Source organism: Helicoverpa zea, chromosome 25, assembly GCF_022581195.2.
Source record: "Helicoverpa zea isolate HzStark_Cry1AcR chromosome 25, ilHelZeax1.1, whole genome shotgun sequence".
Lineage (NCBI taxonomy): Eukaryota > Metazoa > Arthropoda > Insecta > Lepidoptera > Noctuidae > Helicoverpa > Helicoverpa zea.
In genome coordinates, this window is record NC_061476.1 from 9,005,912 (window position 1) to 9,030,060 (window position 24,149).

General features: G+C 39.5%; 1 protein-coding gene across 1 annotated transcript in view; it reads left to right on the forward strand.

The window, feature by feature from the left end:
* The window catches only part of LOC124642571 (calsyntenin-1), a 185,833-nt gene extending 175,271 nt beyond the window's left edge, over positions 1–10,562 (forward strand). Inside the window, exons 10-20 of the mRNA XM_047181013.1 lie at positions 162–342; positions 772–909; positions 1,336–1,468; positions 1,808–2,001; positions 2,469–2,647; positions 2,918–3,034; positions 3,492–3,602; positions 4,196–4,325; positions 4,840–5,039; positions 5,459–5,567; positions 7,940–10,562. Of these exons, the coding sequence (XP_047036969.1) occupies positions 162–342; positions 772–909; positions 1,336–1,468; positions 1,808–2,001; positions 2,469–2,647; positions 2,918–3,034; positions 3,492–3,602; positions 4,196–4,325; positions 4,840–5,039; positions 5,459–5,567; positions 7,940–8,007 (1,560 nt within the window). The 3' untranslated portion in view covers positions 8,008–10,562. The remainder of the gene's footprint in view (positions 1–161; positions 343–771; positions 910–1,335; positions 1,469–1,807; positions 2,002–2,468; positions 2,648–2,917; positions 3,035–3,491; positions 3,603–4,195; positions 4,326–4,839; positions 5,040–5,458; positions 5,568–7,939) is intronic.
* Positions 10,563–24,149: the final 13,587 nt, after the last annotated feature.

Genomic DNA, 24,149 nt, shown 5'->3' on the forward strand with positions numbered 1-24,149 from the left:
AGTATAATAGATTTAACAAATTAGCCTATATGACAGCTGGTTTTGCTATCGTGCAACCCACCCTAAGTGTCATTAAAAACTGGTTTGTTATATTCAAGAGCGTGCCAATAAAACACCTTATAGCGCAGTACCAATGTTTTGAACTTGTAACTATTCCCCAGGTATGTGACGACGAATGGCACCACTACGCCGTGAACGTCCGCTTCCCTAACGTCGAGCTGTTCGTGGACGGCGAGCCTTACCGCGCGCTGGACGGCAAGGGACCGGAGGTCATCGACGACTGGCCCCTTCACCCCGCCCATGGGGTCAATACGACACTTGTTATCGGTGCTTGCTGGCAAGGTAAACTGTCAACACATATCCAGTTCATGATAAATATCAAACATACATTTATTTTCCATACGCCATTTGTATATTTTACCGTAATGATTTATTTATTTATTGTCACATAGTTACTTTGCCATTACAGATATAACTTAAACCTAATTCGACATGTAACTTACAAATATGTTTCCTCAACTATATTTCCTTACATACTACACACACTTACATATCCTTATGTAAGAGGTAACCAGCTATTCTCTAACAGTCGCTCAAAAGGCGGTCTAACCTTGATGGTGTTACTTATTTCATTGTCTTTAAGCAATGAGATCAATTTCCCCCTTATTCCTAAAAAGGTGGTCCTCGGCCATATTTCGTATGTCATATTTTACTTACCATCAATTCCAATATACACCTTAAATCTACAGCAATATGTTCCAATCTCCCCAGGCACCGAGAGCGACATGAAGCACCACTTGCGCGGCTGGCTGGCGGGGCTGGGCGTGTCGCGCGGCGCCGCGCAGCCGCCGCGCGCGCTCGCCTGCCTCGCGCACTGCCGGGAGGGACTCAGTCTCGCGCCTGATCTATGTGAGTACATTCGAAACATATATTATATCATGTATTTGTTGTTAAACACATTCTAAACATTTAGGGTGCGTCTACACGGTGCATGTAGCTGAAGCAAGTTAACATGCCTAAGACAAGAGCACGCGGGTGGGTTCTCGCCTTGGTACATGCGCGAGAATACATATTGAGAGCACGTCAATGTCGGTCCTGCTTGTGATCTCTCTCCGGTGGTGCCGGATTGCCGTCCCATCGGACGCAGAGAGTGAAGGAATAGTGAGTGCACCTGTGTCTGCGCAAATGCTTGTGCACTATAATATGTCCTGCGCAGTTGGCTTATCTCCTTACATGAGAACAGCCGCCGTGGCCTTCGTTCTTGGACGTGTTATATAACTAACTTTCTGATCATCTTTTTATATTATATGTTCAACATGTTTGAATGTGTTCCAGACCTGAAGTCGGTGTCAGTGGAGGGCGACGGCGTGGCGGACGTGGAGACACTGCTGCGCCGCGTGGCGTACGGCGACGCTCGCGCCTTCCCCACGCCCGGCAGGCGTAACGTGCACGTCGCTACTACCATCACGTATGTATTCATTATTATATTAGCTGTGGTTTATTTAGTTCTAAAAAGAACTAGCTAGCTAGAACCGCCAACGGTTTCCCCCACTTCCTGAGGAAACTTCTTTTTGCGCTGGGATAAACAGTAGGCTGTGTGTTATTCTCATATATAAGCCACATGCATTGCTGCCAAGTTTCATTTAAATCCTTTGAGCCGGTGACTGAAGAAATTATAAACAAGCATGGACATGCACACACTCACAAACTTTCGCATTATTTTACATTGTTGTAATACTCTGGTCTCATAATTGAAAATCTGGTCTCATAATTGCTAATTAACATCTATTTCTTCTCTTACCCACAGTTGCGACAACGGCCGCATAATCAAGGCGCGACCCGCAGAATCCTACATAATGGTGCTGGCGCCGCAGACGCCCAGCATCCTGCTGAACGGCAGCGAGGACCTCGCGCGGGACTACGCGCACTTCCGCGCCGGACTCACCGTGTTCCCGGACCTGTCCGTCAGAGTGCTGGCTGGGAACTCGCATCCTATCGCTGGTGAGTAAAATTCCTAAGAAACAAACTATTTTTAGGTGTTAGCCGGTGCTAGAGGTGTGGGAAGAGGTATGGGACGCATGTGCGGAAAAACTGTATATCAGTATGTAGTGGTAATTTTGAATGTAACAGAACACGAGTTTTTAGTCAGTAAGAGTCTGACACACCCTCACCGCTGCTAACCCACAGCGGGAGGAGTCATTTGATGATATTCGACGTCGTTAAAAAAAAAGCCCAGCAATACACGAACCGTTGCGTCTGCTCGAGCGGTTCGTGTATGTGCGTCCATAGAACTCTGCAGCTCACTGTGCAGTCGACAGCTTGAAGCTGTCGTCCCTATCTGCTTCAAACGGTCCATGTATTGCCGGCCTAAGATGACTATAATAGTTTTGACTGATTTAATTTTCTAAGTACCTACTTAAATTCACGCAATGTTTCGAATCGCCATTAACTCTGCTTCTCATCAACAGAAGCCCGCCAGAAGCTGGACTCGTGCGTAGTATCAGTGTACCCGGCGCTGAACCCCGACCACGAGGCGCTGTCGCTGCGCTGCGCGGCCGAGCTGCCGCAGCGCTACGACATCCGCGCCGCCGTCACGCGCGACGGCGTCATACTGTCGGGCGCCGACACCGTGCATAACTATCAGAAGGTACGCATATATTATTGACAGAAGCTGGACTCGTGCGTACTATCAGTACACGAGGCGCTGACTACAGGACTTTGTAACTAGCAAGCTGTGTGCAGAGTCCTGAGAAACTACTTTCTTACTAGCGTGTGAACTGCATTACTGCTAAGTTCTATCAAATTCCATTTTACGCCGAACAGGAAAATCATCTATTCAATAAATACAGATGTACTTTCACATGTTTTGGTAGGATTATTAGTAGGGATTGTTCTATGAGACTGCTTAATGTTGCAGGTGCTGCGTGAGATCGAGTACAGCAACAAGAAGCCGGCGTACTACCTGAACCGCGTGTTCAAGCTCACCTGCTCCGAGCTCAACGGCCGCTTCACCAGCAACGAGTACGTGCAGACGGTATGTACATACGGACTTTGTATTTATGTGTTGGGAGTATTACAAAATGTAGGCAAAACCGAAGTTAGCTGTCTTGCTGTATAGGATATGTTTTATGGAACTAGCTTTTGGCTATTCCTCTATAAATGGACTTTTTAAGGCCCAATTTCATCACACACACGTGCTATGAAGTTTTAAGTTCAATTTTCAAAGTCAATAGTGACGCATTTTAAGAAAAAAAAGTTGACATTAAAAATGGGCGTAAGCGCATCCAAACCCACCACCTTTATAGTAAAAATATTATTTGTCTAACTTTAAGGTGACCAAGATACGGTAAATGTAGTGCCCAAAAGTGACATGGGTCAAGAGAGAATGGGGCCGGAAAATAGATATTGAATACTGTCGTGTTGTTAATATTTCTTTCTGTAAACCGTTTTAACATAATAAATAAATACATGTAATATTATTGTTCATGCAGCTGACAGTGGTCCACCCGCACATGTCTGGCGCGGGCGAGGCGGGGCTGGCGCGCGAGCTGCACCCCAGCGGCGTCGCCGACAAGATGGACGCCGTCGCCAGGGACAAACAGGTACTGAACACGTTTAGTAACGATGGATCATAGTTGAATGTGTCCTTAGCTTGTTTCAATTCAAGATGAGTGATCGTTTGTATTTATAGCAAATTCTATGTGTTTTGTAAAATATGTAATAGTGAATTTTGGCTGTTAAAAAATGGAAAGTCTGACAATGAGAGATTGGTTTTGCAAGTCTCGGATCCGCTATGTACACGAAGCAATTCTAGTTGAGGCAATTATATATCAACTTTCTGAAAGATTTTCATGAGGTTGCTGTATAGCAAATTGCCATAAGTGTACAGTTCCTTTTGAATATAAAAAGCTAGTTGACAGTTGCTACAAAGTTGATATGTGATATGTGCTAAGCGCCTCTTTTCAGGATTCTTAATGATCGGTTTAAGAATGAGAATACTTATTTGCACAAAAACATGGTATAAAAGGTGTTACAAAATTCCAATTTGATCACATGTTTATCTAAAATTATGTAGTTTGCAAAATTGTTATTGAACCGTAAAAAATACTTTAGGTACATTTTTATTTCCGTATTCGGTTGGGTAGAAGTCAATCATATAATTCTATATAGTGACGTGTATATTGCCCCCGTACAGTCTGAGCACGGCCACCACGGGCACGCGCTGGCGCCGCGCGTGTACGCGGCGCACGCGCTGCGCGACGCGCACGCGGCCGACGTGCCCGCGCCGCGCCTCATCGACCTGCACGCCGAGCCGCACGCGCAGAGTTAGTATACACACTACATACGCTGTAACATACTGTATTTAGTACGGCGAAACAAACTTATACGAAAATATAACAAAGTCCACAGATTAACAAAAAAAAAACTTAAATCTAAGTTAAAAAATATGCAATTCATACCATTGTCCATGGTTTAAAAAGAAAAAAACAAAGTTTGAACACATCCTTTTGCGAAACATAGTTGTGATGTAAATGTTAATTTAACTTTTGCAATAAAAAAGAATAAAAAGTGTTAAAATCGATTAAAAAACCAGCAATTTCCGACATACGATTTCTTTAAATCAAAGTGTCTACCAATTACTCCGTCTACCAAGTACTCTTAGGGGTGATTTTTCAATCCCCAGATAACTTTTATCTGAAGAATTTGTTTGATGCCTTGACAGCTTTTATATAGAAAATATGTCAAGCCGCCATATTTATTTCTCAAATAGAAGCTAACTGATGATTGGGAAATCAGCCCTTAATTGCAGTCATAAAATACCTACCCACTTACCCCCAGATCACGTAGCCCTGCTAATCGGCGTGGTGTCGTGCGGCGTGCTGGTGGTGGTGGCGGGCGTGGCCCTCGCGCGCGCCCGCGCCCGCACGCGCGCGCCCGCGCGGCACTCGCACGCGCTGCACGAGCTGAGGAACAGGACTGACGCCGAGATGGCCTGGGATGACTCCGCGCTCACCATCACTGTCAATCCTATGGAGGAGGTAACTATGTCGTCACAACTCACAGATTCTGTGCCTTACAAAGTCCATTGTTTCTAAATACATGCAGTGCTTGAAGACATCACATAACTCATATTTAGCAATGTTTAACTTGACCCATGATGGACTTAGTTTTTCAATGCGTCGAGCAACATTTGCGTCATTTTGAATATTAACTTTTGGTATCACTATCCGCTTATTCTTGTGTCCAATCTTATGGGTATACCTTCAGCAGAAACAAAATAAATTGGAGAATAAAAGAGAAAAATTAAAAGAACCATCTATAATAACATGGAGTCTGCCGGTGACCCTGGATGCTGTAAAAGATCCGAAACATCGTGATTAAATAATATTCATATATAAATTCGTAAAAGTAGTTTTATTCAAATACCTATAATAAAGTTTATACGTTTCGCCTACAGCAAGCAGTGCCGTCGTGCGGCACGCACGCGGGCGCGGACAGCTCGGACGGCGAGTCGTGCTCCGACTCCGACTCCGACCACCACGACTCCTCCGACGACGACGACGAAGGTAACACTCATATATAACTGTATACTTTGCATATAGGTCTAGCTGCTGTCCGCGGCTTCACATGTGTCTCGGGGGAACTTCTTCCCGTAACAGGGCACAATATAGCCTATTTTACTGAAAGATAGCTTCCCTACTGTGAGATATTTTGAAATTAGTTGTATATCATTTAGAAAAAATGAAGTAAGATCACATTTGTCTACATATTCCGGTTACAGTTACAATTATGTATAAAGAAAGTAAACCTCTTAATTCTGCAATAGCAATATAACAAATCAGTTATCAAGACAGTTCTAATAAACTCAACGTGTGCCATGTTGTACTAATGATTCACATATTGCCACTTACAGAATCCTATTTGTATTTTTATACTTTATAAAAAAAAATAAGCTCAATCCTGACGCACTGTGGCATGGATTTCGGGTTTCATAGACATCCGATTAGTAACCTCGAAAGTGATGACTTTTATGCCTGAATATCTGTCGGAAGACCACATACATACTTTAAAATTGTACCATTATAGTATAGACTCATAAACGGCTCATTGAGAATTTTTTATTAAAATATTTGTATGAAGCCGACAGAATAAAAGGACATATCTCCGGTCTCGCACAATTGGCCCTAATTATTATTCAGGGAGTCAATCTTTGAATTATTTGAATTTTTTTGCTATATTGCATTATGAGTCCAGGGGTGCGAAACATTTTTTTTTTTTTCAATTTATCAAAAGTTTAACTTTATTCCAGCTTAGCGTCTATATCTAGCGCAATAAAAATAGGAATATGAATAGGACCATGAATATATGTGAATATAATTATAATAAATATATATTTAAGTGACAATTATTTAACATAATCAAATATAAGTCATAATTAATTTGGAAACAATATTATAAAATGGCAATCTTAAAAAACATAAATTCAAAAGACAAGTATTCATGAAACTAAAATTAATGTCATAATAACAATCACACTCCAAATCATCACGATCATTGAGGGCCCCGATTCTCCTAAGTTAATAATGTCAAAATCGAATGGAAATCGAATCGCAATAGCAGTTTTAACCATATCGGGCATTCTGCTACTAATATAAGACCAATCGTATTCCAACGATATTCGATTGGTTTGCGATTGGTCTGCTATTTTGGTGATTTTGGTCTATACGGTAGTTTGCTCTACAATCATATTGCAATAGTTAATCATTTGCAGACAAAATGATTCATTATTGAAAAACAGAAAAGGATAAAGACGTTTATTTCAAAGAAAAAATAGCGGAATACCACATACGTTTCAATCGTAATCAAGTCGTGATTGGATCGAAGTCGAACGTGAATCGTATGTTGCTTAAGTAAAATTAGGAGAATCGGGCCCCAGAGTCCGAATCAGAGTCAGAGTCCATTTCAGAGTCAGAGTCTAAATGAGAAATGTCTGTGAATTCAAGCTCAGGTTGTTGAAGCTTAAGTAGATCACTAAAGAAAGTTTTCTTTTTTCTTCGCATCAAAAGTGGGTCTTATCTATGAAATAAATGGATCCGAATAAAGAAGAAAAAAAATTAAAATGTCTTCATTGGAACTCACTCTACTTTTCTTATGGGAGTTGTGTTCCCTGAATCTTCGGAAATCCATGTTGCGGGCTTCTGAAGCCTCTTCAGAGAGGTTTCCAATTAGTACGATCGCATTTCAAGTAATGATGTCAGCTCCATGAAGTAGCAGTTTGTGCACGGTTGCAGACATGTAGTACCAATTATACAAGGACACGTACCTTTCAGCAGTTTTGTATGCGTAATCTTTGAATTTTACAGTATCCACATCCTCACCGAAAGTTATCGCTTGCAAAATAACAGCAAACCTGTGAATCAGTTCCGCATCGAGTCCTGTTATATCGGCAGTTTTCACTGGATCTTCAAAGAATTTTCTCGCTATATTACCGTCATTGATCGCACCACTACATCTATTATTTTTATTAATATTTTAATAATTAAAAAAAAAAGTTTAATAATTTAAAAAAAATGTTTCGCACCTCTGGCCTTATAATAAAATATATCAAAAAATTTCAAATAATTCAAAAATTGACTCCCTGAAAAATAATTAGGGCCAATTGTGCGAGACCGGAGATATATCTTTTTATTCTGTCGGCTTCATACAAATTTTTGAATAAAAATTTCTCAATGAGCCGTTTATGAGGCTATACTATAATGATACAATTTTAAAGTATGTATGTGGTCTTCCGAAAGATATTCAGGCATAAAAGTCATCACTTTCGAGGTTACTAATCGGATGTCTATGAAACCCAAAATCCAGCCCACAGTGCGACGCAACATATGCTCACTTTGGAAAAACATTTAAACTAATCAAAACCTTTTACTTTTCATTACAGTGATGCCGGGCAAGGAGCACAAGTACAGGAACATCAGCCAACTGGAGTGGGACAACAGCACCATGTAATGCGCCCGCGCACCCCCACTCCCCCCCTCGCTCTGTCCTCTCTCGCCCGCGGACGACCTTGTTTCTACACACGACTTCTACTACTTACTGAATCATAAGATACAGACTCACGCTGTGGTAATTTAAACCCTGTGCAATGGAGTTAAGATTGAAAGTCGCTTAATAATATTTCTTGTTTTATAATACAGATTGGAGATGTATTTGTTGACACTTCTTGTTTCTCGATTGCATGTATTTGACTTTATCGATTAGTGATGAGTTGATTTCTTCTTTCTATCTTTATTGTATCTTTGGATACCTATTTTTTATTTCTTAAACAATCTTTTGATTTCTTTCAGGGTTGTTCTAATGTCTTGAAAAAAGTCAATTTATTGTGAGTTCTTAAGACTTTCTATGTCTCACATATCTGTATAGAAGTTAAGCGTAAAATGAGAATTGATGTATAGTGGTGAAATGATATTAAAGATCAGGGAATTACGATCAAAATAATGTATTTAGGTTATAATGTTTAAAAGTACTTAATAAATTATTCGAACAAGTGTTCTGTCCCTGTATCTGCAACTTAGATGACTTTATATTGCAACTTTGAAAGTATAGTGCGCAGGACGTACTCTGGTAATATCGCCCATTTTACTACAGTGTCGTGTATAGAAACATCGCCGTTGAATCGAAGCGAGAAATCCAGTACATTTCGGTAACGGAATTGATTTCTATAACCGGTCGGTTATTGTACCTATGTAGTTTGTATGGAAGCTTTCGGCACAAACACGCGTGGCACAAGACTTCGTGTGCAACGCGCTTTATGTACGCGTGCGCAAAACATTGCGACAGTTGTGTCACCTACGACATTTGAGATTATTTTATACATTTGAGATTATTGAAACACGAAAATCTGGCTATAATATTTGTAATATTCATTTAAAAACTTCAGGTTTTCACCAACTGTCAAACAACTGTCAACGTCATAAATGTCATTTTGACGTTTGCATCGAGTGACGCGAGCGCGATGCGTGCACAGAGCGCGGCCGCATACATTTTATTTGTAGTCTATTCTAAGGTCTTTAAAAAATGATCATATCAAATTTATACGTAAAACGAAATATTATTTGACTCCTCGCTTGCTTTCGTAGAAGGAAATATGTCGTTGTTCTAAAATATAGAGCTCTTACACTTTTTCTATTCGTTTCTACACTTAAGACAAATGAAAAAAAAAACTGTATGTATTAAATCGTAGTCGTTGTAATTTCGTATGGAATCGGTCATAAGAGGATAATTAGTATGTAAGCGGTCAGATACTATGATTGTATATTATTGGATACATAAGATAACGTACGCTTCACAGATTGTAAACCGTTGTGTTGCGAGCCGGGGCCTCCCCGGACATTCCGCATTTAGTTGAGTACAAGACAAAAGACGCATTTATTTACGGTACAAAATGCTTCGTTATTTCCCCAAGTGTGTAGTTTTTAAAGTATTTGTCTCTCGACAAAAAATGTCCAACACTTAACCCTTTACGAGCTTCTCGACAAAATCGGCTTAAATGTATATTAGGCACAGAGTTATTTGAAAAAAAAAATAGATGTACGATATTATACACATTATACAGATGGTATCGGTTTAGGATCAGCTACTATATAATGAACTATATTAATTATATATATATTTTGAATGCGTTAAGGGATTTTTACTAACAATTAGGTACTAAGTGGCTATGTGTTAGTGACGCTCGCGACCTCTGGGAAATGGCAAACGAGACGCGTCGTCGAATAGGCGTAAGGTTAGTTAGTGGTCAGTCGTCAGTCTGTCGTCACGCCGGCGTCCCGCTCGGACGTGCATATCAGGACCGTTTGCCATATTAGCGTAGATGTGTGAGTGGGACGTACAACGGTAAGCAATGTTGTGGACATAATCATCGGTGTACTCTTGTAGGTGACGTCACGTGTTGTTTTCTCTATCGTTTCTCTGTTCTGACTGCGTTGTGTTTACGTTAAGTTTTGCTGTGAAGCCGTCTCTAGTGGCTGCTGGGACTATGACGGAACGCAATACAATAATATTAAGAGCAGCTGAACTTGTCGCGTAATGTCCGCATGTCACAGGGACGCTTCACGCGGAGGAGCAGCGAGCAATGTGTTTGGGTACTTGTTAACTTTTCTAAATTATTTCGTTAGTAGATGAACAATTTTAGTGCCATTTAATATTTCATACAACGAGTTGTTTTCCACCAAACGGTTGCTCGTTGTTCTCGTTATTTGTTGATGTCCACCCGACAGCCGTCCAGTGCCCATTTCCCCCGCCTCCCCCCATTTACTTGTTAAGATCTGAACAGTTGGAGTCCAAGCTCAAACCCGCACAAAGGAAGCATCCCTGAACATTCAGTCTGTCCTAAAGTATTACTTGAGGTAGCTACTTATATTCTTTTTTATCATTACTATTTTATTGTAATACATTTTATTTTTTCTTTTTGTATTATCTCGGTATTATTACTGTATAATTAGGGAACTTCTTTGATGTATGAATTATTATATTTTAGCTAAAAATAAAGTTGGTTTAAAATATTTCTTAGTGTTTCATTTACTTTACTCACAACATACAACCCTACACACGATTTATTTGTAGTTTTATAAAAGCTGACGATAATGATGTTTTAAAGAACATAATTGAGGAGTTCGTGGCTGAATAACGTAAGTAAATATAGACGTACTTACTACTCGTGTCATTGAAAGCCGAAAAAAGTTCAAGAAAAAAGTCGTGGTGGCCTAGTGGGCAAAGAACCTCTCGAGTACGAGGGCGCGGGTTCGATTCCAGGTCAGGAAAGTACCAATGCAACTTTTCTAAGTTTGTATGTACTTTCTAAGTATATCTTAGACACCAATGACTGTGTTTCGGATGGCGCGTTAAACTGTAGGTGCCTGCTGTCATTGAACATCGTTGGCAGTCGTTACGGGTAGTCAGAAGCCAGTAAGTCTGACACCAGTCTAACCAAGGGGTATCGGGTTGCCCGGGTAACTGGGTTGAGGAGGTCAGATAGGCAGTCGCTTCTTGTAAAGTACTGGTACTCAGCTGAATCCGGTTAGACTGGAAGCCGATCCCAACATAGTTTGGGAAAAAGGCTCGGAGGATGAGGATGTCATTGAAAGCCGAAACCGGCATACTTGCCAAAAGCTTAGATGAGATGATATAAGAACACAGTGATTTTACCTAGATCTTAGGGATGATTTATATTAGGCCGGGCCGTGTCCGGGCTTTTACGAAATTCTAAAGACTACCGTCGTTTGTGGCCCGGACGGGCCACGGATCATGCACTGTGTAATATAAACTGTTTCATACAAAATGTATGTAACGTTTCACATCCGTGTCCCGTACGAGGCAAGCGCTGATATATAACAATAAAACTGCTAAACTGAAATTTCCTGTTGCCGCGCCATCTACCGGATTTCAAAAGGAACTGCTTGACAATCAGGAAGCTACGTCACGAGTAGTGGACAGGGTGGCGGGCGGCTGACAGCCGAAACAAGTTTCAATGATCTTAATAGAGGGCGCTTGATACACATGATACATTATTGTTGGAAAGTATCTTGGCAAAATCCTTCCACCCAAGTCATTACAGGGACATATGCAGTACTTGGTGGTCCTGTCTGCGGTTCCACCCACGTCCCGAAGGAATTACTTCCCGCACTCGGAATACGTAGTCTTATCGGGCTCTAAATCGACCTGTACCTATACAAAATTTCATTTAAATCTGTGACCGGAAAAAAATGATTTTCTAAAAGACTGACTAATAAGAACCATTATTTTTTAACACTGACATCACGCCTGTTATGCATGGTGCTTCCTACAGACAGAAAATATACAAATCACACAATAAATAGGTAGGAGTATTAAAGAGTACATAAAGGGTTAGTAAAGGAGCATATAAGGCAGTAGGTAAGGAAGTAGGTAAGTACCTAAGGAATTTCATAAGTAAGTATGTATATAGAGTACATAAGATGGTTTATGGAGGGTGTATATAGGGGTAGCACATAAGGGAGTGCATGGGAAAATATTTCAATGTGATGTCCTTTTAACACATATCGGGGAATCTATTATTAGGGATTTTATGTTATCGACGCCAAAAATATCAGAAGCGCTTCGATACCTTTTTTTAAACATTTGTTTGCCTTTGTAAGTAGTTTTATGTCGCAGCTGGATTGTATGATTCGCCATTTACCTACATTACGGCTAGCCGTGATCAAAATCAAATCTGTTCTAAAATGTTGCGATTTCTAGCCATCAGTAATTAAGCTGTCTTACTGCCAGAGTTTATTTTACGAAGGTTGTAAATGAACTTTACAAAAGGGCTGTTTTCCAACCAAGTCTGAATAGGGAAAATTATTCTTCCTAAAGATACCTACTTACGTAAACTACGACTGATAAATGTAGGTACCTATGTAGGGGCTACTTATTTTATTTTCAGTGGGTTAAATGTCAATAACTGCAACTGTGTCTTAGGTATAGGTAATAATCGACGACGATGTCGTTTGCAGTAAGCGAAAAAAACACTGACAAAATATGAAGATTCGACGAACCAGAGAACTCAGAGAACAAATCAGAGAAGATGGTTTCGATAAATTCTAGAGATTAACATACTTACCGTCGGTAAACTCGATAGTACAAGGCCAACTAGTATGTCAAGTAATAGTGAATTCTCTGTCACGCCCTACTCTGTGCATCGCTGCGCAAACCTTATAAAACGTTCGCCAAACACTGCATAATACACGACAGGAGACCCGCCTAATGAGAGCAAGGGAAACGCACTTACCTAACACATACAAGTGGAAGAGAGGAAGAGTACAAAATGTAGTAAATGCGCAACATGGAGCGAGAGAGCGCGCGGTGGGGCGAGACGGGCGGGAAGGCGAGACGTGTCGCAGTTGGTCGCCGCTGCTGAATTATTGAAGCGGGCGACCGCCCTTTGGGCAGCGAGTGGCGGCGGGCGAGCGGGCGAGCGGCGGACGAGCGCGGGCGAGCGGGCGAGAGCGCGGGGCGACTGTTTGCCGCGGCCACTTGCCGCGCGCCTTTCCGACGTCACACCAATTTTGAATTTGCAACCGCCATCTTTGGCCAGTTTTTTGGTTTTGGTTGAGTGCAGTGACCGGTGCGTGAATGTTCACTTAGTGTTAGCTGTCACTTTGCAGTTGTTTAGTATTTGTTGTGCACTTCTACGGCTATGGATAGTGATCACTGCTGACTTCGGAGTGCCATCAGATTTTGCAGGTTTGTCAGTTTTTCTTTAATTTTCTTTAACTCGAAACATTTTCCAATGAGACTTTAAAATTTTCTGTGACGGCGAGTCAAGCTCACTAAGATTTTATAAAGCATGAAGTTAACTTTCTAAACGGACTAGTGCCTTCTACAGACAGACTTAGCTCAGGCCTTCGAATTATAAGTAAAGGCCTAAAACGCACTTTAATTCCTCTCCACTCGTCATCACACGGTAGGAGAACTTAAAGACAATACATAAGTACCTACTATACCTCTAAATCCTGTTACAGGATAACAGGAGAAGGAAAAATATATTAAATAATCTCGACAGCGTCGGAGGCTCACGTAGGGACCCAAAAATTATATTAGATATGTCTAAGCACATACTAGGTATGTGCTTAGAGTGCGTAGGGACCCAAAAATTATATTAGATATGTCTAAGCACATACCTAGATACCAATATTATTATATTTATTACACACAAAGCCTTGGAATTTTATATTGGACAATTAACACTTTGGACAATTAACACCTAACAATTAAAAGGAATAAAACGATAGGTGCCTAGTTTCGGATATGTTCAATAGGTTATTCCAAATTAATACTTATGTACATCACAATCAGGCGTACTTAGGTACATTTTGCGCGAATTCCATCTGTAGGGCACAAATCTCCTGGACTAAATAGGTACTTACATAAAAAATATAATTAGGTAAATATTAACTGTTTAAGGAAATACTTACCTACAGTCAGAGCCTTCAATCAATTAATCAGGTATTCCCATTCATCGACTTAGTGACTGCAAAATTTTCGGAAGCTGCAAGTTTACTGGCTTTTATATCCTCCTCTGAAAACTGGAGCTGGAAAATTACACCTAGGTATCACTATTTTCAAAAAAAGTCGTGGTGGCCTAGTGGGTAAAGAACCAACCTCTCGAGTATGTGGGTTTGGGTTCGATTAGAGGTCAGGCAAGTAAGTACCAATGAGACTTTTCCAAGTTTGTATGTACTTTCTAAGTATATCTTGGACACCAATGGCTGATAAAAAGGTGAAGGAAAACATCTTGAGGAAACCTGGACTATAGTCTGAAATCACCAACCCGCATTTAGCAAGTGTGGTGATTAATGCTCAATCCTTCTCCTTGTGAGAGGAAGCCTGTGCCCAGCAGTGGGACGATAAAAAGGCTGTAACAGTAAGGTCGGAAAATAGTAGTATGAGCCGCTTCGCAGAGAAATAAGAACAACCTTAATTGAAACGTCAAGTAGATGTTTGGGCTGAGCAAGCTCTGTTGGCTTCCGAAACTTCCGTCATATAGGAAAACATAGGCACCGTTTGACGATATCAGTTCCAACTCATCATCAGATTGTGTTTGTGCACCCCATATAGCTCTCCTCATCGCTAATACGGTGGTGGCTGTCTACAGCCTCGGTCACAGCAGCGTCTTTCATCCGTAGCGCAAGCCGTTTATCACGGCATGTGAATATGAGTGACATAATCTGTCACTTTCTTGTTGGCGTTACACCTATTAAAACCTTGGCTTGGCCCTCTACGATGGCAAGAGACTGATCTATTGTGACGTTATATCGTTATTGTGTGTGGTGTGGAAAATTACGCAAATGACGTCGTCACTCTAACGTGCTCTCGTATTGCTAGAACTGTGTGTTGTTCTGGCTTCGCCGCTGTAGATACTTATAGGATATATAGGATACTTCAAACGCTGCTAATAGGTATCTAGTTGTCTAATCGGCAACGATATTCTTGAGTTGAAGTTAACGTGTTCACTCAGTGTACACCTCCTTGTTGAGGATATTTATAGCTTATAATAACTGATCCCGCGAACTTTGTATCGTTTAAACCTTCCATGGTCCTCTACAAACATTTTAAAAACAAAATAAGCTAAATCGGTCCAGCCATACTCGAGTTTTTGTCAGAATTCAATTTTATATATAAGATTTAAACTGGTTGACACTTCCCGTGATTCCAAAGTTGGCTTTGATTTGATCAACTAATAAGCTTTGCAAAACTTAAAACTTTGCAATGGTAACACTAAATAATGGTACATAACTGCAGATAGAAATTCCAATGCACAATTAACTCACACTTACACCAAAGATTTAGTGCAAATTAAATCGCTCACGGAATGATAGAATCCGCGGAATTGATATCGTAGTTTGCAAGATGAAAGAGTACGTTTCATGGTATTGAGGAAGTTTGTTTGTTAAGGGCTTTTAAAACTTTACCCAAAATAATTGTATTCATAATAATTAATGATGAGTTAGTAGGTATATGATGCAGGTGCATCTTTTTTAATTCACGCAATTATTAGGGCTCCAGCTTTCGGCGCCTAATAAATTAGATTTAGGATATGCACAAATACATCCCTTTAAAATCACTGAAGTAAAAACTTTAAATGAAACATCGTGTGAGTAGGCAGACGCGTCAGACCGTGAGTAACGTATTTACAAACAACATCAGAACATTAGCCACGAGCCCCACACATTGTCGCCTACACAACGAGCCACTCGTCTGTAACGCGTAATGTAATAACTGCCCTCCGACCTCCGCCCTCCGAGGGTTACCTGCGATCAGGTGACACGGAGGGTGACAAATTAGCCATTGTCGGAAATTAGTGGCTGTGGGTGAACTCATCTGCAGAGGATCATGACACCCCTTTCAATGCTACGGAGATTGTGCAAGGATTATGTTGCTACTCCCTCGTTCATGCAGATATTATTATGTATGTCCATAAAATATTTTTATGTGGCAATTCTCACAAGACATGAGTTGTCTGAAAAACGACGTTGTGAAATATCATGTAGGTACTTAATGAGGCTTCAACAAAATACAATACTTCTTCTTGCTACTTACTCATGAAAAGGGTTAGAATTACGAATAACAGCTCTTGTCGCAACTGTAAGTATTTCCCTTATTTGTTCCTTCGGCTCACAGGAACTTTCAAGATAACTATTTTGTTTCAATTTGATGAATTACAAAACAGGTGATGAACGATGAAGATAGATAAAACTCAGCACCGCGTCACGTTACATTTTCAACCGACTTCAAAAAAAGGAGGAGGTTCTCAATTCGCCTGTATTTTTTTAGGTGCAGTACAGTTTAGGGAACTCCTTAATGGTTGATAGCAGCTTCATAATGTTTGGGTTTATTTTATTCGTGGTGACAAGATCTTTAAGCTGAGATGGGTTATGACTGCCACAGCAAGGTCAGTGATGCAGGTGCAGTACAGTTTAGGGAACTCCTTAATGGTCGATAGCAGCTATATAGTGTTTAGGCGTATTTAATTCGTATTGATGTGCACTTTAAGCTGAGATGGGTAATATTGCAGATTCGATAGTGAACACAAAACACAGTTTAAGGATATTCTAAAAGGAAATGTTTACCGACGTTTAAGTATTGGAAGGAAGATTTCTTAACCTCGTTATTTCTGCCAACGCCCTGTCGTCGTGTGGTAACTTGTTGGCATCCAAATCTGACAAAACTATACCTTCTATACTTCTGACACGACTTAGCGCAAAATACCTCTTATTTGGGCTTATATTCTTTGTATTGATAAGAACTTTCCACTTATATGGATAGTGACAACTATTCGTATCACTAAAAAACTGTAAATAAAAAACTTTTTTACAAAAAAATTAAACCGACTTCCAAAAACACTAAAAAGCAAAAAAAAAATAATTAAAATTCTACAGTAACTGGTCGTTACTTTGGTTTCCCTATGATATAAATATTTTGAGGTTCTATTGTTGAAGTACTTTTTGAAATTAGCCAGTTTAGAATATAGAGAAATTATTGTATTATATTACCCCACATTTTAATGAACGAAACCTACCAAAGTTAAATAAAATATCAAAGGCTGTTGGAAACAGTCTCGACTCTCGGATTCGCTTGGCAATGTTTTACATGAAATAACATTGTAAAAATGTAGGTACATAAATGGGTAAACCCAAAAAAAAAATTAAGTTTTTCAGAACTTTGTTTTATATTAAGTATACCAAGTCGTAAACGTGCCGTATTTTTAGGCCATTACATCCATTCCCTTCCACATTTATTTTTTCAGTAAGTATTTACTGTATTTCCCTCTGGACCAAAGATGCTACGAAACGCATAATCCACTGCAAAACAAATATATTATCTTCTCTTATTGTCAACACAAATCTACATATTACACCGCTAAGTGTGGCTGTCAAATATTTGCGGGCAGTAATTGGCGCGGTCCCGGGTTCGCTTCCCGGCTGTTGACACGATGGGGTGACGACTCACGCCAAAGGGAATGTGTCATTACTGTGGATAATTGGATTGTGGCTATTAGGGCATTGATTAAATTAAAGGTTTTGGACTGAAACAATTTATATACTTACAGGATCTAAGTATATCTTAGACACCAATGACTGTGTTTCGGATATCACGTTAAACTGTAGGTCCCGGCTGTCATTGAACATCCTTGACAGTCGCTACGGGTAGCCAGTAAGACTGACACCAGTCTAACCAAGGGGTATTGGGTTGCCTGGGTAACTGGGTTGAGGAGGTCAGATATGCAGTCGCTTCTTGTAAAACACTGGTACTCAGCTGAATCCGGTTAGACTGGAAGACGACCCCAACATAGTTGGGAAAAAGGCTCGGAGGATGATGAGGATCTAAGTACCATTTTAATAACTTCTTCTTAGCGTTTATATCATCTTGTGACGGGGCCCGCTTTCCGTATCGTCTTCTTCCTCTTCGCTCTGTCCAGGGCATCTTCTTCTTTGAGTTGGCAGGTTTTAATATCTTATTTCTCTTGGTTCCATCGTTCTCAATAAACATTTGTAGTACGCCTGATTATGGCAGAGTACGGCTAGAACTGGAAATGTAAAACCTTATAACTTGTACAAATAAATGTTTATTTCTTTCTTTCCAATAATTTTGCAGCGATGTTACCTACTTAATTGATTGTTTTTATTTTATCTATAAAGAAAATTTCAAAAAGTTTGATAAATTAAATTATACCTACGTAAGTTAAGAGATTTCAGTTTAAGACCATCTATATTCTGTAATATTTATTCTGTATTTATTTTGTTGCAAATTACTAAAAGTGATTGACAAACTATTTAATATTAGATATACACACATCAAAAGTGTCTAGGGATCAACATATATTTTTGCAATAACTTTTCTCCTGATTGATATTAATTAAAATTTTCTTTAAGGATTCATCAAATAAAGTGTTTTCGTTTGTCACAGTAACGATAAACCAAGTCACCTTTGCACTAATAAAGAAATTTGCCATTTTCCTAATAAAGGGATTTTTGACATTTGAAACACTAACACAAAAGTTCGAAAAAAAAGACTGAAATAACAGTTTTCTTTAAAAGTTTATTGGGTAACTTAAACAATTAATAATCCGTGTTTCTACCGCGAACACTAACAACACAAGAACATCGGTTTGGCATACTCAAAATGAGTTCATCCAAATCACGATGTGGAATGGCCGCCCATGTTCGTTGCAACAACAAAAAAAGGTCTTCTTGCGACTGGATACCCTCCATATTCGGCAGAGCTCTTCTCTGTAGCATATCCCATGCATGCTCAATCGGGTTCAAGTCTGGCGACTGAGCAGGCCAGGGCAGGACATTGATGTTAGCTGCCGCGAGAGTCTGTCTTACAACTCTTGCGGTGTGCGGTCGTGCATTATCATGCATTAACTGAAATAAGGGACCGATTTGCACTTGTAGAGGAACGATGACGTCTGATACAATCGTCTCAGCATAAATTTGAGCGTTGAGGTTGCTTCTGATCCAAATCAACTCAGTTCTTCCGCCGATCCAAATACCCGCCCATACCATGATGGTTCCACCACTATAAGGATGGACTTCCTGGCAGGATTTTAATCGCTGTTGGCGTCCAGGGGTTCTCCAGTGTCGTATACGTCTTGTATCCGGTCTCATACCAAAACGAGACTCATCAGAAAAGCACACGAAACGCCATTGTTCTTCTGCCCAATTTCTGTGTTCAAGAGCCCATTGATATCGAATCCTACGATTGTGCATTGCTATAGGTGGTACCCGTAGCGGTCTTCGGGAATGAAGGTTCACTTCATGCAAGCGGTTTCTGACTGTTTGGTCGCTAATTAAGTTCCCTGAAGAGTGATGAAGCCTCACGGCTAACATCATGGCGGTTATTGTTGGAGCTCTTCGAGTTAAGATTTGAATGTATCGGTCTTGTCTCCGTGTGGTGCAGCGATACCGTCCTCCATGGCGCTCAGCTACGGTACCAGTGCTTCGGTAACGTGTCCAAAGTCGACTGATAACACTCTGACTTGTATTCAGAGCTAAAGCCACAGTACGTTGCCGGGAACCAGCTTCTATCATTCCCACGGCTCTGAGCATTTCTTCCCTGCTTAAATGACGTCGCCGCTCCATAATAACGTTGGTTTTAATCAGTAGTAGGGAAACAGTAGCACTAATAATGTCTTCAATGCGTTGTATGTGTTTATAGGGAAAATATTGACAGCTGATTTTCATCTTTTACTCGAATTTGATTCACAGTTCCTGATTCAAATTATGAAATGCACCAAAAAGGATCCATATAAATTTATAAAATCATAAAGGAGATGGCCAAATTTTCATAGAAAAAAAACCCAGAATCGACAGCAATGAAATGGTTACCAATAGGTTCTTTATGATAGACCTTTGATGGTGCCAAAAAATCCAGACTGAAATCCATGGGGTATAGGAGCTATTTCATATTATCGCAAAAATAGATTATGTTGAATATATGTTGATTTTAAAGATTATTAACATCAAGGGACATAAAAAAGCAAAGTAAACTAACATTATACAAGCCACTAGTAATAACCCCATAGTTTCAGAGTTGGCCTGGTGATTAAAAGGTCTTGTATTTAACCACTCCAGATACGATTAAGCACCGACCTTACCTACTTGGAGAGGTTTCGCAGTTCCATGCAACCTTCACAACTGGCTATGAAATGTTTTTGGAGAAATTGTCTTTGAAAATCGCGCCATGTGACATTGTCAAATATAACAAATGACTTAGCAATGTAAAACGGTCCAATCACGAGTCTGCATTCAACTTCTAACGAACATCAAACAGTAAAAGTAAACTTTTTTGTGAACTAAAATCTTGATCGAAAAAACGTTATAAAAAGAGAACCCCATGGTTTTTAGATGATTTGAAATACTTTTTAAAATCCACAAATTATACTGAATCCAATCATACATATGAAGTTCCTGTCGACTCTGGGTGTTTTTTTGGCCATCTCCTTTATTACAAAGCCACATCTCAATCTCAAGAAATCCGCATAAAAATGCTTGATCCCTAGACACTTTTGATGTGTGTAGTTTACGCCCTTAAGTGAATTCTTTGTTCAAATAACCTCAAACTATCGGAATTCAAAACATCCGTATCCTTTCTCCGACACTATCATCATTATCATTCAAGCCGAAGAATTTAATCCTTCTGTAGAAAGTGGCAAACATATCGCGTGTACTGTAAACACCAACACAATGCCATTCAAACACTTCCGTTGGGATCTCGGACACTACCGGACATTGTCGGACACTGTCGAACAGTGTCGGACACCGACAAAGAGGTTGTAGAGGATTATCAGCTAATTGTTGTTGTAATCCTTCGTCAAAGGGAGTACGTTGAATAATAATGTGGCAAGAAATTTAATCAATGTTAATTGCCCATTTGAGATTACATATTTAGTGTAGTTTCTAGGCTTTGATGACCTAGACACAGAAGGTATAATAACCTATAGGTTAGCTTAGCAGTGGATTCACCAATCGTAGCAATAGCAATCTTAGACTGGCTATTTAATTACTACATTAAGTACCTGAAAATTTCACAAACATTGAGGACCCTCAAAAACATAAGGGTTCCTCTGCAAGCTGTTTATCTCTAGATACTCACTTATAATAGTAGGAGTGAACGAATAAACCTTTAACTACTTAGTTCGTCGTGCTTACTCTCTAACAGCGCAAAAAATCCTTGTGTCATAAGATCACTGAGCCGAAGCAAGATTATCCTGCAAATTGTTTATAATCCTTTCTAATCCTGATATCTTTCAACACAGCTCAATAGTCAGCAGACGGAAGTAGCAACTATTATGGGATGTTTGCGTCTAAAGTGATACGTTTGCCACTTTCTCTAGAAGGATTATATTGTGACCAATATAGTTTTTTCATCACCGGTTTGATTACGGCCTTTTTGAGATTGATTTCAATGGTAAAGTATATTTATTTACATTTCTAACAATTACAAATAAATAAATGAAAGAAGGACGTGTACCTACACGTGGCGCTTGGTGTCGGACAATAGCAATCGATCATTATGTTATTTATTGTGTTCAAATACCTACATAGAAAGTATCAGATGATGAAGGATACGAAATTGTAGTAAACTTAAAACTGATTAAAATCGTGCCCTAGTTAGCGTCCGCGTCCCGTGTATGCAGAGGCAATGAATAATATCTTCCTACAAAAAATAAATGGGGGGCATAAAAACATTCGATTTGAGGATTTTTTTACTTCAAAAATAATGTACCTACTATGTAAATCAGACCTACGAAAAACGGACTTGCCATCTTTGCAGACTTACCTATGCATCACACTGTTTAACGTACCGTACAGTTATGCGACTTATTTCATACCGAGATCCTCCTGGCTTCAGACTAACAATACACTGACGAAAGCTTCCACATCTCCAGCCCAGTTCCCGGTAGTGAAAGTGCTGACAGCACGCCGCTCGTAACAAAAGCTCACGGGACAAAGCTAGCCACTGTGACGTCACTTCCGACGGAAGCGGCGACGCAAAGCGAAGCCTTTAAGATGTTTACTGGTTATTACGGGCTTTTGAAGTTAAGCTTATCATTTGGTGACGCATAAAAATAAAAACGTTTGAGAGAAACAAAGTACAAAGATGGCGAATATGTATCTACATTGACATAATTTCATAAATAATGGTGAATTTTACGACGAAATCATTTGTTTTTTAGGTAAAACAAGGTTTTAAGTAAATAATAGGTTAGGTTAGTTAGGATAAATAGGTATTGCTATAATGTTGCTGTATAACCGATACCCACCAAAGTAAATTACAATTAAAAAGTCCCTAAAATCATTAAACATTTAAATTAAAAAAATAAATGAATCAATCCATTAAAAATAGTTTATATTCGATTGCTTGTGACACAAAGCCGGTTCAGTCGGCGCGCACAAAGCGACGGATTACACCGGATCAGCGCGCGGTTAGCGTAATAGTTTAATGAATAGTAGGCGAGACTGTTACGATGTTTTTATGAACTGTTTATCGAAAGTATTGCAGAATTAATTGTTGTTAAACTGTTGACAAACGAAATTGTATTCAGTTTAATTAGTTTTTGATGTCACGAAGCCTATGAAGATGAGAAAACTATAATTTTAAATAGGTAAGTAGGTACCTACTTTATGTTTTAAGTGCTTACATCCCACATGATAAACAGATGAAGAATTTTGAGTGACTTATTTCTTAATTTACGAAATAACATAAAGAAGTTCTCAACTTCTACTCAGTTCTTGTATACATAGTTCGTAGCACTCGTAGCGCTACGGCTACGAGCTGTGCTACGAGTTCTTCACGTTTCTTTCCAAACATAATAGTTAAAAGGTGAGAGTTCTTTAAAATTGTGAGAATCCCATTGAAGTTGAAAAATGCTAATTATGCTCACTAATATCATAAATGCGAAAGTAGCTCTCTGTCTGTATCTCTGTCCGACCGCCTGTCATAACAAAATTGCTGAATGAATTTAATGAAGTGGATTCTGAGAAAGGACTTATGGGCTATTTTTTATCCAAAAGCTGGATCCAGGGTAGAAGTTCTCTCGGGATGTGTTTGGAACCGCAAAAGTAAATAGTTTTGTTAAGAAACTTCATAGTGAAATAGAATGACGCAAGCGTTTGCGGATGAATATTTGAAGATATTTCATTCACCTATCAACATCAATAATAATTACTGTCAACCCATTCACAAAAAGAAATCTATAGCAATTGCAAAGAATCAATGAACCGTCAAAGACATTTTAATTTTCTGTCATTCAATCCGAATTCATCTGCAAAAAAAAATATTCGTGGCAACCACTCAAGCACTCACCCACGCAATAAGCATTTATAATAATTTCCAAAAGACGTATTTTGAGAGAAATCTTTATAATTCCACTAACAATGGGTTCTTTCAATCCGACACAAGTACAATATAACCCGCGGGCACTCTACGTCACAATGATGACGTCACTCGCCGGCCTCGAGCCGGTCAAGTGTGAACGTTTTTGACGGCAATATTATAACTGTTTGAGATTATTTGTGAATTATGTGGATTCTTTCTTGTGGTTTATTAGAGGGTGGTTTATGCGAAGGTTTGTTTTTTTTATTGTATTTGTAGATATGAGTTTATCGGGTAAATGGTTTAGAAATATTTTTAATCGGTTTTGGTTAAAGGCCAATTTAGATGATTTGACAACTATTTTGGTTGCGATCATTTAAATATTTTATGGCAGGCCTTAGAAATAGTAAATTGGCTTTAACTGCGAATATTTGTGTTAGTTTGGTATTTCCGTGTAAATCTCTAATAACCTGACGAATTTCATACGTAGGTACCTACTTAAAAGCAGTTCCGTGTAAAAGTAACATTTGCGCGTAATCGACCAAAAACGAAAAGTAAACACTTTATTAACACGAAAATAAGCAATTTCCGCGAATAATCATAGCATTTCAATTAACGTCCACATTTCAAACGCATACACCCCACAACACGACGTAAACAGACCAGCATACCCTGACCTGCGCCACACCCCTCGATCCCAACACACTGTTCGACGAGTTCCAATCACGAGAGATCAAGATAAACTGGTCGGT